The sequence below is a fragment of the Grampus griseus genome (assembly GCF_964374135.1).
Source record: "Grampus griseus genome assembly, chromosome: 16".
In the NCBI taxonomy this organism is placed as follows: domain Eukaryota; kingdom Metazoa; phylum Chordata; class Mammalia; order Artiodactyla; family Delphinidae; genus Grampus; species Grampus griseus.
The window spans coordinates 81,885,482-81,905,788 of record NC_139010.1 but is presented as its reverse complement, the minus strand read 5'-3'; the positions used below and the strand labels follow the sequence as shown (position 1 = coordinate 81,905,788).

The following is a 20,307-nucleotide window of genomic DNA, read 5'->3' as shown; positions in this document are numbered from 1 at the left end:
AAAACTTTACCATGTGTGTTTTTCCAGTTTTATACGCTTTTATATGGCGGGAAGATAAGTTTGATATCCTTACTTTGTCATGGCTAACACAGGATTTCCTACGTTTATTTTAAATATTTATTGCATTGTTTTGTAATTATCTATATGGAGCCCTTCCCCCAAGTCTTGGTCTAAGTCATTTTTGCATCTTTAGCCCCTATCAAGCACCTTAAATGGTGCAGAGGGAATGATTTTTGAATGAATGAACTAATATATATGTGTATATATGTGTGTGTGTGTGTGTGTGTGTGTGTGTGTGAATTCAAGTTTTATGTTATGTGCTGTTTAGAATTGTAATAGTTTAGTAAAGTTATGTGGTTATGTTATTTAAATAGCAGTTAACTTTATACTTTAAAAAAATAGGGAACACATATACATGGCTCAAAATGAAAAAGGTTCAAAAAGTGAAATAATGAAAAACATGTCTCCTTGCTTCCTTGTTCCCCAGACAACCAGTTCGCCTTTTTTTGAGACAAAGTTAGTTACCAGTTTCTTGTCTAATCTTCCAGAGGAATATTAGGCATTTGCAAACATATGTATATATATGAATTTTCTGTTAACTAAATTGCAAGATATGGGTATTTTTCCATAGTAATACTTATAGACCTACTTCATTCATTTTAGCCACTGGTTCATTTTAGCCATTTTAGCCACATTTTACTCAATATGTGGTTGCCCCAGAATGTATTTAACTCTGCTTCTGTTGTAGACCACATAGGTTATTCCCAGTCGTTTTCTAATACAAAAACAGCTGTGTGGAATATCCTTGTTATTTATCATACATATGTCGTTTCAAGTATATGAGTATATGTGTGAATATAGAATTCTTGGTCACTGGATCCAGGTTGTTTTTTTTAAAATAGATTAGCAATACGTGTGTGTGTGTGTGTGAGTGTGTGCGTGTGATTCTTTGGAAATAAGTTTTCACTATGTGAGTATGAGTACAGTTACCATTCTACCTGTAATGACAAATAGCATTAATTACTTCTCTTCTTATATGATTAAGAAAGTTTGATTCAATCCCTTAAGTAAACTGACATATAGAAACTGGAGTAAATACCATTGGAAGGACAAATAATAAAACAATTCAGCACCTTCCATGATCTGCTTCAAGGGATGCATGGAATTCCCTCCTATTCCCCACTCAAAAAATCATAAATGTTTATGCTTTGGCAAAAGTATATTTTTTCCTCAACTTCTTTGAAAAACTTGAAGACCTTCAATGGATTTCTGGCAGAATGAAATGACAATTTCTTTATTTTTCACCACGAAATTAGTGTCTATAATCCACAGAACATTATTACTTGTGGAATGATTTAGTATCCACCTAGATTTTGCCTTGTGTATACTTTTGATTTGCTTCAGGAATTGAGGAAAAATGTTGGTAATAGAATATAACACAGCACTGAGACACCAAGGAAAGTCTCTTGGTAAATAAGAGATAGACAGCTATTTCTTATCAGCTATTAAAGCAGGATAGAAATTTAGTTCTTAAATGTTTAATTTCCGGAAGTATTGCAATGTTAAGAAAGGCTTTTATGTATTAAAAGATGGCCTATTTGAAAGATAAATACCATATGATATCACTTACATATGGAACCTAAAATACCACACAATGAACTTATCTACAAAACAGAAACAGACTCATAAACATAGAGAACAGACTTGTGGTTGCCAATGGGGAGGGGGTGGGGGAAGGGTGGAGTGGGAGTTGGGAGTAGTAGATGTAAACTATTATATATAGGATGGATAAACAACAGGGTCCTACTGTATAGCACAGGGAACTATATTCAATATCCTGTAATAAACCATAATGGAAAAGAATATGAAAAAGAATATATATGTATATAACTGAGTCGCTTTGCTGTACAGTAGAAATTAACACAACATTGTAAATCAACTATACTTTTATAAAAAATAAAGAAATTAATAATGAAAAAAATTTTAATTGCCTCTTTAATGGAAAATTATGAGTATGTCTAGGCAGTTTCTCTATTAAAATGATCCCAAAGTATACACAGTCTACATACATTTTATAACAAAAGTGAAATGTACACGAATTAATTAAAAATAGTAAAATAAATCCTGTTACATTCTTTAGAGTTCTAGGCGCTGTAAGATGTATACTTGCGATTTAAAAAAAAATGTTAACCTTTAATAACCCACATGACAAACAAAAGAAGAAATCAGCAGCCTTAAATTGTAGAAATAAACAAGAAAGCTAACGGCTTGTCCCAGTGCTTTATCAGCTAGACTAGCACTTTCCAAAGCAAGAATCCTTTAGTAACGATATGTTGTGGAGGAAGATAGAGATGATTGTATATGGTAGACAGTACAAAACGGCCATTTTTAAACTTCAGATATGAGTTGCATATTTATTTTCATGTATTTATTTTCATATTGGTACATCATCTGAGCTTTTATGACAAGTAGGCTAATGGAGATAGTATCATAGCCAATTAATTTGTAAAAATATGAATATAGAAAAAATATTAAGGAATTAGAGGTGGGAATTCACATCTGTCAAAAATGGCACCAGTAGAGCTGGAATGATGGAATTGTGGGAAGTCTGGAGCCAGGGCCACTGCCCAGGCACTGACGTGACCTTCAACCCAGATTTTGGTCTTGTTCTCCAGTCTATGAAGTCTTTGTGTTCCGGACTGTGCTCTATTTGCAGCAGCCTCTATACCACAGGCTCTGACATCACTTTTCTTTTGTCTGCCACACCCAGCTCTGTCTATCTCAGCCCATACTTCATGCAAGCCCTGCCCCTGGGGGAGTCCCCGGACATCTTTCACTCTTAACAGAGTGGAAGACGGTCCCCAGTGTCAAGCCCTCTGAGATTCCCAAACCTAGTTGGAAAAGGTCCTTGACTTGAAGCAAGATCACAGATTCTGCCTCCCCAAACTCAAATGAATCAAAACCAAGACCACCTCCCCCCAACTCTAAGAGGTATGTGTGTGACAGCTTTAGAGCTAATAAAACGTCAAGAGATTTCTGGGGTAGAGGCATGTAATTATTTTTTGCAATAACTTAAAGCTGAGAGGATAAAAGTTCTGGACAAGGATGAAAGTCCATGAACTCAGGAGCAGATCCAAAAGAAACATAACCAGGAGAGAGAACAAGACAGGTGACCTTGTCTGAGGCCCTGTACCAGGTTATGCATGGGACTTCCCTTACCTGAAACGTATGTGAGCTTAAGTCAACTTGATTTAGGTATTTTGTCAAACCTCTGTACATTCTTTCCTCCTGGATGCATTCAGCAGAAAAAGTGAAAGAAAGTCATCCAGCCAAAAACTGAAGCTTGGTGAAGAAAAGACAAAGTGAGCCCAGAGAAGGTAAGAAGAATATCAGTGGAAATCACTCACAATGTATTAGAACAAAGCAATGGTTGGACAGAACTGCCCAGGTTAAGCATAAGCAAGGTAAAAAGAAATGCCAAGGGGACTATGTAAGCATACAGCCAAAGGAAAGAAAGACGGAGTAAACCCTCTGGGGTTGGGAAAACAAAATCCAATGAACAGTTTCCTCTGCATGTATTATGCTATGTAAAGACTTATAATAAGAAGAATTTATTAAAATAAGAAATGAATAATGAGATAATAAAACAATAGAAACAAACTGAAACTCCAAACCACACAATTTCAGGTTAAATACATAAGCTAGAAAAAGACTAGCTATTCCCACAGAGGAGAGTGATGGTGAGTGCAGAGGAAGAAGGTGAAGAGACCAAAGCAATTAGAGAGAGATGGTGGATGTGCAGGTCAAAGATAACCCAACCCAAGAATGACTGATGTGCCTCAAGGTAAGATTTCAGCAAATGGGGCTCACAATTCAGAAATATGATACAGAAAAAATGTATCTGCCATGAACTGAGGGAACAGATTGAAAAAATAACTTAAGAATGAGAAAAAAGATGATACAGAACAATCTATACAACATGTATTCAGGTCAAGCTACTGCATTTCATGAATAAAGGCTTTTATCACTATGCTATCAGAATAAGAAAGTCACAGTCAGAGAGAAGAAATAAAGCTGACCTCAGACTCTTCCACAGCAACATTCAATGTCAAAAGACAACAGAGTAATATGCACAAAATTTTGAGGGGAAGAAAATGTAGCAGCCATGCTGTCGTTCAAGAATAAAACGACTTCTGACCCTGATGGAGGAACAGGGACCGGATTGGCCGTCCAGTAATAAAACAGAAAATTATATATATTAAAAAAAAAAGGGTTTCTAGACACTGGACATTAGGCAGAATAGGGCTTTAATTCCTGAAAGAAAAGAAAAAAATGAGGTTTTACTGACCACTGCACCAGGGAGTTTTCAAGGAGGAATTCACAGGCAATGGTGCAAGAGAAGAAACCAGGAAGAGCCAGTAATCATCTGGAGTTGAAGAGAAAGAGATCAGAGTTTGGGGAAGCAAAAGTGGCTAAAATGGGTGGTGTAGAGTCCTGGAGAGAGATGGCTGCCCAGGCAAGCTCTAGAGATCTGCAGGGAGATCCCTCAAATCTTTGGTTGCGTGCTGGTCCATAAGGGTTAGAGGAAGCCATCTGAGGTCACAGGAAAAGAGCCACTGGAAAGCAGTGTGAGAAACAGTTCCTGGAGTTGACACAGAGCTGGGAAGAAAGACTTTGCAATAGAGAATCCAGAAAGAGACCCACACAATGTGGCCATCTGATTTTCAACAAAGATGCCAGATGCCAAGACAATCTATCAGGGAAAGGGTAATCTTTTCAAGAAATCAAGCTGAAACAATTGCATCCCCACATGTATAAGAATGAATCTCAGCCATTACTTCATACTCTATTAAGAAAAAAACCTCAAAATAAGCAAATAACCATAAATGTGGGAATTTAAATGATAAAACTTCTAGAAGAGCGCATAGGAGAAAAATACCTTTGCAATCTTGGGTTAGGCAAAGATTTCTTAAATATGACATTTAAAGCACAATCCACAAAATGAAAACAATTGGTACTTAGACTTCCCCCAAATTAGAAAATTTTTCTCTTCAAAAGATACTACAAAGAATATGAAAAGATAAGCCAGAGACTGGGAGAAAATAGTCGCAAAACATATATCTAGTAAAGGACTTACACACAGAATGTACCATATGAAAAACTCTTAAAACTAAAATGTCCACGACAAGGATATGTATAAATAAATTCTGATTACTTCATACAATGGTGAACCTGATGTATTGGCAGGAAAGGGAGTCCTATGACAAACTGTTGAGAGTTTTAACAAGATTATGAAATAGAACATGGAGTAGAACTTGATTTTAATATAAACGTGTATGGGCATAAGGATATGGGTATAAAAGTTATTGCCCAAGTATGAACACAATTTTTTCTTTTAGGATGAATTTTTAAATTATATTTGCTTTCTTCCTTTTTTTGTGAGTTCCATTTGATATTTTTTCTAACGAGCATATATAATGCTTGTATCATGATATAAAATTATTTTCAGACTGGAAGAAGGACTAGAAGGACAGAACTACGGAAATTCTGTCCTATCCCTAAAAATGTAGTTAAAATGAATAGACTTAAGTAGAAAAAAACTAGTTTTCCCCATAATATACAACGTTGTGAAGATAAAGATGCACATTCACTGTGTTAAGGGTGTGTGGTTAACTTGGTACAACTTTTTCTGACGAGCAACTTAGCAATGCATAGCAACAGCTTCAGAAAACGTTTACATGCTCTGACTCCCATCGAGAAATCTAAGCAAGGAATTATTCAGAGATACGGATGCAGGTTTATCTAGAAGGATGTTCATGCTTGTTCTTTTTCAATTATAATTTAAAGTCTGGAGCATCATAAATGCCCACCATAGTGGAGTATTTGTACGTATATCCCCGACATATACATATACATGTATATACATGTACATATATCCACTCATTCAACAAAAATTTGCTGAGTGTCTGCTGTGCCAGGCTCTTTGGCAGACCCTGGGTCTAGTGGTGCCCCAAACAAACATGTCCACCTCCTGGCCCATAGTCTAGTTATTCTAGTGGGAAAGACAGACATTATCAACTCATTCCACTAATAAGTTAGGTGCTATCCAAGAAAAGTACAGGATGAAAATGTGCATATACAATATTACTTTATAGCCAGGTAAAGAATATAATAAAAAGAAGTGTACATAATGTGCTGTGAACATCTATTTATTATCTCGAGAAATGATCTTCTTGCCAAACGGGGGACTCTCTCTGAGGGCCAGAAATGATCATTTACAAACTATTCGCCACTCAGCAGGGAGAATGGAGTCACAAAGGCTTAAAGCAGAAATGTTCAGAACCACTTCCATCCGAGAACTAAAGAGAAAGAGAGATGAAACCTCTCAAGTTATAATTTAAATAATGTGCAGGTGTGATCCAATTTGAAAGAGGAAATTTGAAAGGAGCACTTCTTTATCAAGGTCTAAAAATAAGGTGTCAACTTTTCTCTTTCCACTCTCCAGTATCTCTAGCAAGAGCTTCATCTCCTTAGGGTTTCCTTTTGGAACACTTGTTAAGGTCAAGTCATTAACCTTGGCAGGTGGGACTCTATGTTGTCGGCTGCTAGAATCAGCAACATTTGGGGGGTACGGATCCTCTGCTCCCTCATTATTTAGGAATTCTAGTTCTCTCCTGACGTGATAGGCTGAACTTTCTTCCAAGGCACTTGAAAAAGAGTTATAAATTAATTGTGTGATTGAGGAAGTCTTGGAAAGACCATGCCTACCCCCTTGTTCCTGCTGGTTGGCGGTAACCATAGCAACCTCTTACTCCAGACCAAAGTTCAGCTACTGTAAATCTTTATGACCGTGTTCATAGTCCAATGTTTGTTAGTATGACCCTTCCTCATGGAGAGAGAGGTTTTATATTTTACAAGCAAGTGTTAGACTCCATTTCTAAATACTGGACTCCAAATGAGAAGGTCCAGAAATATTATAAAAAGATCTTTGTTTTTTTACCCTAGGATCCTCATTTTCCTGAGACGATGCCTACGGCAACGAAAAGATTGACGTTCTTAACCAGCTTTGTCACAAGCTTGGGGGCTTTAATCGTAATTTGTTCTATTCTCACAACTCAAGAATGGATCCGCAGTACGGTTGTCATTAGTGAGACTTCTTCGAATGGTAGCGTGATTATCACCTACGGACTCTTTCGTGGGAAGAGTATTCAAGAATTGAATCATGGACTTGCAGAATCAGACAAAAATTTTGAAGGTAAATCATAACTCATTTGAATGGATACAGTGAGATTGAATTAACTGGGGAAGATTCATACCATCCTGTATTTCGGCCCAATAGCCCTTCAAAAATAATTTCCTTGTGAACTTAGCTGGGCTGTAGATATGAAAGCATAGTTTTAATTTTGAAAATTCACGGAATCATTATTTCAGCTTCCTCGGTTCTGGTTGTGTCTATTAGCAAAACAGTCTAAATCATTCTAGCAGAGGCTATGCTTAAACAGTACTACAGAGTGTATTGATAGGGAAATAGTTAAGTAAAAATATGGAGCACCAATGTGGTGCTCTACAGACAGTAGCGACAGCATTTTTAACTGTATTGACTGTGGATTTTTAGTTGGAGCAAGAACCTCTGTCTAGAACTTAATTACTGGCATCTATGCAAGGAAAAAATAAAGTGGAAGATATGGACAATTTCTTAGCCTTATATCTCAAGTTCATTTCTTTCACTGATTTGAATTTGCAGTCTTACCTCCAAAATATCTCATTGCTGTTGGAATTGATATTAAATTTCCATTAAGTCTGTTAATCGAATATTTTACAGGAATTCCTAAATTTTTTTTCTGATTTCATACACACTAATGTCCTAGTCTCAATGGGAGGAAAACAAAAATTCCTTGAGAACGATAAGTTGAATTTAGCTATTTGTTTGGCATTTGAAGTTTGAATATATACCGTTATGTTTTCTAAATTTAAAACCAAATTTGTAACTTGTTTACCACCTTAAATGGACTTTTTTCGAAGGGTGTTGCGTGCAGTTCACTACACAGGGTTTATCAGGTATTATGCAGTCATTACCTCTTTCCTTATAAACATACATCATTTTCTGCCTTATACAAATGTAATGTTTAGCCCTCATTCCGTGCATAATGGTGGGACATTAGCTTTTGACATTAGCTCCAAGTTCTAGCTCTAATTTGTGACTTTATTAATGAAATGATTTCCTTAAATCCAGAGCAACATACTTATATTTCCAAATTACAAATTTGCCTTTTAGACTTTAGCAAAAGCAACGTCTCGCCCAGTATTTTAGCAGCGTTACACATCTCCTCCGGTACCAGCCTCAGGTCCTCAGGAAAATGAGGAATATTTTCTTTGCGGCGACTAGAAAAGAAGACTTTCAAAGGTTCACTACCATTTTCAGTTCTGTGAATAGCATTGGCGAAACCAAAACTTGTTCAACTTCCTGAATTTCCAGACACTTGTAAAATTTTTAAAATACGAGAAAACAGCCTGTGAATTTTTTGATTTTCATACAGTGTCTGTTTGGAACCAGTTGGCTCCAATTTGAGATAACTGGCTTCAATGAGATCCCTGACTCCCTACATCCAGAGCAGCACCGAGGAGGCCCGGGTGGGTCAGCGCCTGGTTCTAGAACCCCATGGGAGTGACGTGGGCACAGTGGCTTTGGGAGGGCAGGGACAGCTGTGGTCAAGGATAGCTCTGAAGGTGGCAGGCAGTCCCGTGGGCCCACAGAGGAGGTGGAATATTTGCATTTGCTTTGCCTGGCTCTCTATTTTTACTCTTTTCTTTCCTTTTCTTTTTTATTTTTCCTACTTTTCCTCTTTTCCCCAGAGAACCACATTCCAACTTCAAGTCACTGCCTCCAGTCACCCCAGGGGCTGTAGAAAATAAACGACCTCCCAGGCACTGAGATGCTGCACAATTGCCGGGCGTTCAAATCTGCTAGGGACACCTCAGAGCCCAGGGGGTCTTCAGTGTTGATGGTTTTAGCAGTCATTGAACTGGGAACACTTGCCAACAGTCCTCTCGGAGAGGGAAAAGTCACATAACCCAAATGTAGACGGTGGTTCAGCTGGTGCAGGTGTGCGGACATGGTCCCCCGGGAGCAGATCTGCAAACACGCAGTGAGACAGGTTCTTTAGGACCACACGGGCTTATTTCCAATCAGAAACCAACCGTTGGCAGTACAATAAAATCATCGTATAAATGCCACTTTCCTGCCCTGCTGTGGTGGATTGCCTTTTCCTATGAGAAGTTAACCATGTCAGTTTCTTAGCTAGGATGAGTTCACACTGAAATCTCCAAAGAGTAATGAATATTGCAAAGCTCTGCTATATTTCTACATAGGATTTATCACATGGTGCCGATTTGGGGCTGCAGATTTTGAAATGAAGTGATGATGGCTGAGTTCAACTTGCCAAAATAATTCAGCCTACAATACGCCAATTGGTGAGGAAAAGAATCAGTCCAACCTGGGGAGGAAACTCTCCGGGGTGTAGCTAGATTGTTCGGGCAGCTCAGGCTCACCAGAAGCTCTACTAGCCTCATCCAGAGGCATCCCAGCTGGTCCAACACCCAGATGAAAAGTGCCAGGTGTCCACCCGTGAGCACGTTGCCTTGCTACTCCAAAGATTCCGGATATTTAATTTTGCTTCAGAAAAACCTTCCTGAGCAACTACTATGTGAGTGAGGGGCTTGGATCCCAAGCGGAACTGCACAGAGCTGGGTTGCTCACCACCTAGTCTTTCTAGAGAAAGGCCCGGACCCCATCAGTTAAATCCATCAGCCCGCACTACCTGTAGGACAAAGGTGTGTGCAGGTCCTTATGAGAACAAGGGGCAGTTTCACCCCAAATGTGCCTCCCCCTGCCCACCAGTCTCTTTTCACTACCTACCCCTTTTGTTCCGGGGGAACTCAAAGTTGTACTATTGGCTCAAGCTAAAAATAATGAGGAAAGTGAGTCTGCTGCAAAAATCAATGAACTGCAAGATTGACTGAACTGAAGAAATGAGGTTTCTATCTCCAGAATTTACAAAAAGCCCCTTCTTACTTCTCCTATCTGTCCACCCCACCCCATACACATCCCATACTTTCCCTCGGGGTGGGAGCGACATATCATTTACCCCCAGAGACATGACCACACTGGGCGGTGTAGCAGAAAAGGGCAGAAAAAGCTTTCCCCCATCCTTCTCTCTGAGACACCCCTCGTCAATTTCCTAGAGGCTGAAGCCATCAGCTGGGACGTCCTGGGAGAGCTCCTAGGCCACACTCTGGGATCCATGCAGTTAATGAGCCCTTCCAGGGATACACTGTGGTCCAGGGACTGAGAAGCTCCACTGGGTCAGGCCCCCTGGTGACCAGGTGCTTGAGGAGGGGGTGGAGACCATTCCTCCGCACAAGAAAGCCACCAGCTCTCCCTCAATTTCCGAGGACTTCCTGAAAACCAGAGCTAGAAGGGCCAGATGGCCAGCGGGGCTTGAGTATAAATGTCCAGGCACAGGAAGCCCGGATGTCCGGATGACCCCCATTTGTGCGCTGCCCACCACCCAGTCCATTTCGGCCTCCCAGCTGCGGGAGCCGTGGCCTCCTTCCCCGGGGCTGCCAGAATCCGAGCGATTAGTTTCAATTGTGGGGTGGCTTTCTCGATTCCGTCGCTTGACCCCTCAAAGGAAGGAAGAAGAACAGAATGTATTTGCTAATTTTGTAGGCAGAGAGCAGCTGTCAGATGCGGTGGAGTTTGATTGTGATTTCATTCTTGCCAACTTTCACTGAATTCCCAGCTTTCATTGTCTGAGTTCTGAGCCAGGAAGGGGAGGGGAGATACAGCTGTCATACCTGTGTGGCAGGGAATTCAGAAGGCTGAACTAGAATTTGGAAATATGGCTGTTAAAATTAAGATAAATTGTCACATGAATTCATAGAAAAGTGTGAGTCAGTAGGCTCCAAATGGACTCCCTTTTGAGAACTGATGTCTAATAGATGTTACCAACAGTCAGAAAGAAAGCCAAGGGCTGCCCTGGTGGCGCAGTGGTTGAGAGTCCGCCTGCCGATGCAGGGGACACGGGTTCATGCCCTGGTCCGGGAGGATCCCACATGCCGTGGAGTGGCTGGGCCCATGAGCCATGGCCGCTGAGCCTGCGCGTCCGGAGCCTGTGCTCTGCAACGGGAGAGGCCACAACAGTGAGAGGCCCGCGTACTGAAAAAAAAAGAAAGCCAAACCTGACTGTCACTTTCTAATTTACTATGAAAAGATGGAATGTTCACCATTTGCAAATGAACATCCATTTACAGCTTTTAATAAGAAAATTTCCCCAGGGAAACTTGGTGCTTTGGACACAGGACATTTTTCCCAGGCTGAAATTTTTATTTTCTAGTTAAGTATCCAAATTTTGTCTTATTGGCTAAGGACAGAGGACATTTAGTCCCCGGCAAACTTCTGATTCAATGCTGGAGTTCCCTCCTTCATGCTCAGGCAGAGGCTGTGGGATTGTGGAAAAAAGGGGAGTGGTTCTTGCCGGCGGTGACTAAGTTTGAAACATCTGCAGTATTTGACCCTGCACCTCTGAACAGGTGTGTCCTGCTTCTTGTTTTTCCTATTCTGGTGTCATCTTCCACGAGCTGCAAAATAGACATCACAGCCATGCCAAGCCCTCACCACTGCACCTCCGGGGTGCGCCAGGCAAAGGAGCTAGAGCCTCGGGCTTGAGGGCAGGGCCTTCGGAGCTGTCCCAGCCCAGACGGCTTCCCGGAGGGCAGGGGGCCCATCGGGCCCCACCCATCCCCATGCAGGCAACAGGGGGTAGCAGAGAGGACAGCATTCTCAGTTTAACCAATGCCTTTCAGAGTTCTTACCTGGAGTGCATAGCAAAGGGGACTGCGCTGAGAACTTAGCCCTTCCCATGGGTTAATAACAGAAACAGTGACGAGGGCTGGGCACTGCTAGGCATGAGCAGACTGGACGTGTGTGCACTGAACTTTGCACCCAGTCCCATCTCACTGAGTGGTGAACTCATGGCCTCCGTGTTGCTGAACTGGTTTTTCCCTCTCCTATCCTCTCTGGTCTCCCGTGGGGTTTGAAGGGCTGTAGCTGTGCTCACGGGAGACCATACCCACATTTCTTTTCTCCCGCCCCTTGTCTTTCCTGACTCCTTTCTTGTCCGCTGGCCACACCCTCCTGCCTGCCTCTATCCCTGCTCCGTGTGGAGACACTTCCAGCCCTGGGCTTGGCCACGTGACGTGGCCATCAGGATGAATTCTCTCACACACGAGGGTCTTTACAGCCAGATTCCCAGCGTCCAGATGTCTGACGGCAGATTTGCTGGCCAAAGCTCTCTCATGCCCACCCTCTGTCCGATGACAGGAAATTTACCTCCCTCACAAAGTACCGCTGATGTAAAAAGAAAAACATCTGAACTAATAACATGTGGGTATTCAGAGGTGGAGAGAGGATGGACCCCGCACAAGTATTGTCACATCTTATCAGGAGAGTTGAGCCCGTCTGGCCAGCACGGGTAGGGAGGTAAAGTCAGACTAAATGTGTGCAGAGTCGGGGCCAGGCTGGCAGGGGCTTTGGAATCCCGTCTTACGAAGAACACATTGGGGTTTATATCCCTTTTCAAATACTGGGAAAGGCTCCAGGCAGGAGAGGAGGGAGTGGATTCTGCGTCGCTCCAAAAGGAGCGTTAGGATCCAGGGTAAATGTTGTAGAGACGCAGAATGAAAAACCTTTAAATGACTAAGGAGACGCAGTGATGGAAAAGGCTACCTTGCAAAGAGAGGGCTCCTTGCTGCCAGGACACGTTTCAGGAGGAGGCTCCAGGTCTCCCCTGGCTCCCAGGGCCCCGTTCCTGAAAATGTGCCACATCCAGAGTGGAGCAAGAAGGCTTCCGTGGCCGTCCTTGTTTCCGTTCCTTAAAGCTGCTCCGGCGTGAAGATATGAGAGGCTCCTGCCCTCTCCCAGGGGACCTGAAAATCAGGAATGGAAAGAAGGAAGCTTTTCCTTTTCCCTTCCCACCCCCATCGTGGTTCTAACACCTTGTAATTCCCAATGATGGTGTTAGTACATTACTAAAGACTCTGAAATCTTTTTCCCAATTTACTTTTTCCCTTCTGTCGCCGCCGTGACTTTCACAGAACCTCTCGGTAAACACTCTATTGAATGTGGTGGCAAATCTCCTAAGGGCCTGAAACGAGAGGTAAACACTCTATTGAATGTGGTGACAATCTCCTAAGGGCCTGAGACACACTGGCTGTCCTTGGAGATGTCTACAAATGCATGCCTGGGTTTCCAGGTAAGTGTGGGGAGAGCGTGTCTCAGGTGTCTGCTCATTTTGTAAACAAAGGAGGGAGCGGAGGAAACAGATGCCTGGGGAGGCTGGCGGGTGGTGGTTAGAAAGGGGAGAATGGCAAAAGCAGGAACTGGTGGCAAACGGCCCAGGGCACCTGCGTTTCATTTTACGCAAGTGCATATCCACGTCTGGAGCTCCCCTGCGCTTAAGAAATATGCAAATTTTATGAAAAGGCTGACAGTTTCTAACCCCAGTGCCTAAGAGGGTAGAATGGGGAAGGAGGCAGCATGGGGTGTGTGAGGGTGGACCTGCCCTTGGTCCAGAGCTGGTCTTTGCATTCGGTGCCGCGTACTTACCAAACATTGCTTTAGTTTTAGGAACATTGAGCAGTTCTTCCCCAAAGACTCTGCACTTGGTGGTCATCCTGTTCCTGGTCCTTAGTTTGCTCACTTCGCTGTTGAGCTCTGTGTTCACCTTCTACAACAGCTTCAGCAACCCCTATCAGACGTTCTTGGGACCGATGGGGGTGTACACCTGGAACGGACTCAGCGGTGAGTATCGTTGAGAGGACGTGCTCTCTGCCTCTGTCCCCCTGCTTCCCTCTCACACTCGTGGACACACACGGTCACGGTCGAGCCATGGGCGTTAAGAGGGCCCCCTGTGTGCTGAGTTGCGTGCTGGGGGCTGAGGTTTATTTTTGTAAACTTACAGCATTTATTCAGTCTCTTTGGAAATAAAATTCTGTTTTAGGTGCCCAGGTAAGAGACCAGAGTGAGGTGAGGAAGGCATGTTAGGTGTTAAAATACATGCCATACCGAGGCTTTGCTTTGGAGTATCTGGTGTAAGGAGTTGAACAAAAAAAACACATGCATCCACAAAACATTCACTGGGCTCCTGTGGCGTGCTTGACTCCACATTAGGCTCCACGTGATGTGTGGAAGTCAACACGTGAACACACATGCACACACATGCACGTGTGTTATTTAGCCTCCTTCTTGCCCTCGTAGAACAGCAGTCAACTTGACAAAATCTAAACCTGATCGTGGCACAGAGAGCCACCAAGAATGTCATTTTGGAGAATCTGGGGCCAATGCCCTTCTTGTGGGCAACCTGTGAGTCCCGGATGTTGCTGGGCGGTGTTGCTAGGTTGTGTTACTTGTTTGCTGGGAAAGGTATTGGGGTGAGGGATGGGAAGTGGAGCTCAGCTTGAGTCACAGTGTTTTGGACTTTCTCTGGGTCTCATGGACTCTGTGGCCACTGTGTCTGCCCAGGGAGGTGGTCACATGGGAGCCTCGTTGCCCCTGCCGGGCAACCGGGTTTCTCCTGGTCTTTCCCTCCCTCCACGAGAACCTGATCTCGAGATCGAATCAGAAGCAGCCCATCCTACTAACCGGACGGCTCTGGAGGTGCTTGCGTGTAAGCCACAGGTGGTGCATTTTTTAAAAAATAGGTTACTTTATTTATTTATTTATTTTTATAAATTTTTTTTTTCATTTTATTTTTGGCTGCGTTGGGTCTTCGCTGCTGCGCACGGGCTAATTGCAGTGAGCTGTGGCTACTCTTTGTCGCGGTGCGCGGGCTTCTCATTGCGGTGACTTCTCTCGTTGCAGAGCATGGGCTCCAGGCGCATGGGCTTCAGTAGTTATGGCTCGTGGGCTCAGTAGTTGTGGCTCACGGGCTCTAGAGCATAGGCTCAGTAGTTGTGGAATATGGGCTTAGTTGCTCTGCGGCATGTGGGATCTTCCTGGACCAGGGCTCGAACCCGTGTCCCCTGCAGTGGTGGATTCTTAACCACTGCGCCACCAAGGAAGCCCGGTGGTATATTTTTAACACAGACCAGGAACGTTCAGGGACAAAGAAAGGTGCCCTGGATATTAGGCTGTAAGGAAGCCTCAGAGGAGGCGCTCTGGGCAGCAGCTTTCCCCTGTCCTCCTGCTGAGAGGCCATCCTCACACTGGCCACTGCAGGTGGCTGGAGGGGCCCCTGTGCTGGGGCTCCCAGCGGTGCTGTGCTGAGAACGAACACCCGGCTCTTGGGGGAGGGAAGCCCTGACTGCAGCCCTGGCTGGTGCGAGTGTGTAAACACTTCCACTGCGGCCTTTTTCAAGCTAATGGTTGAGGAGATGTGTGAGTCAGTCCCAGCCCAGCAGGGATACAAGGGAGAGCCACGCAACTCACTGCTCAAGCAAGCGCAGCTCATAACTATCGTGCACCGCAAGGGTGGAAACTTGGGCTGCCCTGGGCAAGCCTGCACCGTGGCCACGTCGCACGCTCCCCCCTCAGCTCTGAGCGTTTGGTGTCAGGCTGGTGTAGCCACAACCACACGTGACCAGCCCTTTCCTTTCTTCCTGTGATTTTATTTCCCGGTGGTAAAAACAAACAAATGCCCCAATGTAAAGGGCATCTGCTGTGGGCCAGGCACGACAGTCCCTCGGAATGAGTATTCCTGCTTCCTGGCTCACAGTGGCGCTGAGGGAATTGGCTCTAAACTCAGATCCTCATCCGGATGCCAGGGTTCCTTGCCCCAAGCTGTTTCTGGGAGGCTCGTTCACCTCCGTCAACCAACGCAAAGGAAAGACTCATTGGCACTCGTTGCTGGGGTAAAACATAGACGATTTTAATTCTTGCTCATCTGATCAAGAAGCTTCAGGTACAGCTGGATCCAGGGTCTCAGCCAGCACCATCAGAACTCTGCTCTCCTCCAGTGTCCCCTCTATCATTAAGCAGCTGGGCTGGTCCTCTTAAAGGCAAGTGGGCTGCCAGCCCTTCTTGGCCCATCACCGATGCAGCAACCCCAGGAGGAAAGACGACTTTTCCCCCCAAGTCTGACTCTCACTGGAATTGCCCTTCTCCATTTCTGGAGCAAAGCTCCATGGCCGGCAGGGTGGAATTCACTGACTGAGCCCCTTGGCAGAGAACTGGCCACCTGGGAGCTGGGGAGGATGGATCTGAGAGGAACGTCGGGCTCTCGGACCAGACGGGAAGGTCCGATGTGGGCCCAGTGGGACAAAGCCGGCCCCCATTCCTCTGTCTGCACCTGCAGGGCTCGGAGCACATCCCTTCATGTCGGCAGGAGGGAGCCCCAGGCTTTCAGCCTCTTTCTCCATGGCTGAGTCTAAGCTGGCTTTGCACAGGGCACGTTTGTGGAGGAAAACATGGAAAATGGGGCCTGCAGCCCCCCTCACCGCCATCCCCACCTGCTTCTAACAACAAAGAATTGTTTGCCAGGCAGCAAACTCTGGCCACGTTCCCTCCCAGGCTTGGGGCAAGTTCTGACACACAGAGGGGCTGTGAGCTGGGCAGAAACACACTCGGAGACTTTGCCTTTGCCTCTCTGTTCAGCCTTTGGCTTTGCCTCTGAAGGCCCTCACAGCCTCCGGCTTCGATAGGGCAGACTTGGGCCCCGAGTTTGGTCGGAGAACTTAGTGAAAACTCAGCTCATGGGAGGCTCAGCCTTCAGGGGGTTTTGGCCACAGAGATGCCATCACTGTGTCCTTGGCTTGGATCACCATGGGGAGAGGGCAGGGGTCAGGCTGCCCTCAGGGGTCCTGGAGGCAGAGGGAAGGGCCACACACCCCTCTCCAGGCTGGGCTTGGACACCCTCTCCTTGGCTGCAGGGAAGAAGAGGGAGTGGTTTGCTAGTTTGTTGCTGAAGGATCGGGAGGGGGTTCTCCTTTTTTGAAAAATTTATTTATTTATTTTTGGCTGCGTTGGTCTTTGTTGCTGCGCGCAGGCTTTCTCTAGTTGCGGCGAGCGGGGGCTACTCTTCATTGAGGTACACAGGCTTCTCTTGTTGCAGAGCACGGGCTCTAGGCGCACGGGCTTCAGTAGTTGTGGCGCACGGGCTTCAGTAGTTGTGGCATGTGGGCTCTAGGAGCACAGGCTTCAGTAGTTGTGGCTCACGGGCTCTAGAGCGCAGGCTCAGTAGTTGTGGCGCACGGGCTTAGTTGCTCCACAGCATGTGGGATCTTCCCAGACCAGGGCTCGAACCGTGTCCCCTGCATTGGCAGGTGGATTCTTAACCACTGTGCCACCAGGGAAGCCCTGGGATTCTGCTTTGAGGAGAAAAATACCAGCATCACCTCCCGGGCCTCTGTGCCCTCTGACCCCAGCCTGGCATGGCACAACCCTGACCCCAGGGGATAGAACTGTAGTCTGAGAGATGATGGAGCCGGAGAGAATCTTGCAGACGGTGTGTCCCAACACATTTGAACCTCAGTCGAGGAACCGAGAGCAGAGAGTAACCCAGCAGGTCACACGGCCCAGTGGGGACAGGCTGGGGTGGGAAGCCAGCGTCCCGAGCTTTCAGGGCCTCCTCCTTCTACCAGGGGCTCCCTCCAGGTCCAATAGCTCTTCTGTCCCAGAGGCTGGACGACAGGCTGTGAGAGGCGTGCCCTTTCTCAGGGGGCTCAGGTCAGCATCCGTGTCCATGGCGGCCCCTCCCAATTCAAATCTAAGCATCTACTTCAGGAAAAAGCATTTAACCCATTTCCATCCTACCCCTTTATGACTAAGCTTTCATTAGAAACTTCCCAAGAGCACGATGAAGGATAATTAAGGGGTGTGAGACGCATAGCGCAGAGAGGAGGGGGTTTGTATGTACTCACTCCTTTTATTATTAAGAAATAAAACCATTAGGTTGAGGATGAAAGACCGTCATCACGGAGAGTGAGAAGTCCTCACGCAGAAGCCCTCTCATTAGGGCCTCTGGAGGGCCGTTCCCTGGGTGTGGGTTACGATCAGGACAAGTTTGATGCCAAAATGTCCTTCTAGTTCTGGGTAAATGTCAGCAGATGACGAGTCACGCAGACTGTGTCCCAAAGGACCTCCGTCCTGGGGATTCCCGGACCCGGCATGCTCAGGTCCCGCCCCGCTGGACGGTTCGCCGGCAGCATCACGCGTCTGGAATGTCTGCGTCCTGACCTTCCTTCTCCCGCCTTTTTAAACAGCTTAACTGAGATATGACTCACATACCATACAGTTCACGCGTTTAACCTGTGCCATTCAGTGGTTTTAGTATATTCACAGACCTGTGCGACCATCACCACAGTTGATTGTAGAATATTTTCATGGTCTCAAAAGGAAACTCCTCCCCCCAGGCCATCCCCAGTCCTAAGCAGCCATGAATCTACTTTGTGTCTCTAGCTCGCCCACTTTGGAGAATGAGGGATGAGGTTCAGAGAAGCTAAACTCATCTCCCAGCGCCAGTAGCTGGAGCCCTTGAACCCTGCTCTCTCTGACTCCAGAACTATGTTCCTTAACTAGGCCAAAGGAGCTTTCCAAAGTCAAAATGGTGGAATGTGCTCTAGTGAAGGACATTGTGAAGAATAAAAAAGGGAAGCTAAAAATTTTAAATGCTCTTTTTTTTATATATATATATGAATTCATTTAATTCTTACAACAACCCTTCCAGGTAGGTATTATTATTACTTTCTTAAACATCTTTATTGGGGTATAATTGCTTTACAATCGTGTGTTAGTTTCTGCTTTATAACAAAGTGAATCAGTTATACATACACATATGTTCCCATATCTCTTCCCTCTTGCGTTTCCCTCCCACCCTCCCTATCCCACCCCTCTAGGTGGTCACAAACCACCGAGCTGATCTCCCTGTGCTATGCGGCTGCTTCCCACTAGCTATCTATTTTACGTTTGGTAGTGTCATGGACATATACACACTACTAAAATGCTCTTCTAAAATGAATTTAGTAAAGAGATGCTTCCTGGTTAAATGCTGTGCTCTATTGTGTGTAGAATGAAATCCCAGCTCCGGAGCCGGCATTCAGAGCTCTCCAAGTGGGCTCATCCTCTGTATCCTGTGCTCAGGACCCTCAGAACCCCTCCCCATCAGATGAGCTTGTGCCTCACAGACCCGGGTGCTCTGAGTTCATCAACCACCACGAGTCTCTGTTTGGGCCGCCTTTTCTATTTGTCCTTCCTCAGCCTTCCCATCCCGCTGGTCTCTCTAGATAGTTTCCCCGTTGACCTCCGTGTCCAAGCATTTATTCATCCCTCATTCAGTACACCTGCTAGGTTCATTGCCCAGGGAAGTGGGCAGAGCAGCTCCTTCTGAAAGGGCTTGAGCTGAATGTTTGTCCCTGTCCACAACTGCCCTGCACCGTCTTTAGCATTTGGAGCTAATCTAGCTCGCGCCTTTCATTTCTTTTACATTCCCCCTAATGCTTAAAAGAGAGTAAGTCCCAGTGTAGATATTCAGTGAATACCCATAGAGTACGTGTGATAAAGGAAAACAGTGACATTAAAAAATGTATCACCATGTTATCTATGAAACTATTTCTTCCTTTCAGCATCCTTCATATTCATAAGCATGGTGCTCTTTGTGGGGAACACACAATCCAATCATCTCTCAGAGGAGCTGGCCCAGAGGCTCTACCCACTTTATCCAGCAGTCACTCACCAAGGAACCTCCCACAGTTACGGATACTCATTCTGGCTCACCCTGCTCGTCATTCTTCTAAACGTAGTCACCGCGGTCATCATCGCCTTCTTCCAGAAGGCCAGAAAGCAGTGGAAGCAGGAGCAGAAAAAGCCCATGGAATATGCCCCAAGGGATGGAATTTTATTCTGAATTCTGTACCCGCATTTGGTGGTTAGGTCTACTCTGTTGTATGCCAGCTCCCCGAGCAGTAACTGGCTGGCTTGCCTGGGTGATCGGCAGGTAAAGTGCAGGCCTGTCTGACTGTCATTCTGTGACAGCTTTTGTATCTCATGACACTATGTTCTTCATAACTGATGTACCCTTGAAAAAGGATTCTTCCCATGAGGGTGGGGAAGATGAAGAAGAAAGCTCTCCAGTCCTTGTAGTGTTCAAAGCAGTAGAATGATTGTGAGTCTATGGACCCTTCTGACCTGGTCTCAATCTCTTAGGTAATAAAGGTTTGGGTTATGCACCTTCCCTTTGAGTTGCTCGAAGCACTTTGGTACCTATGATCTCATTCACCTCAGGAGAGACCATGCATTTTTATTCCACTCTGTGA

General features: G+C 45.2%; 1 protein-coding gene across 1 annotated transcript; it reads left to right on the top strand.

Annotated features, from left to right (window-relative positions):
• Window positions 1–7,026: 7,026 nt before the first annotated feature.
• On the top strand, window positions 7,027–19,898 carry CLRN3 (clarin 3; the record flags this gene model as incomplete). Its single annotated transcript, XM_082673581.1, has 3 exons — window positions 7,027–7,255; window positions 13,682–13,861; window positions 19,618–19,898. 3 exons carry the CDS (start codon window positions 7,027–7,029, stop codon window positions 19,896–19,898), a joined length of 690 nt encoding a protein of 229 aa, XP_082529707.1.
• Between the last annotated feature and the right edge of the window lie 409 nt (window positions 19,899–20,307).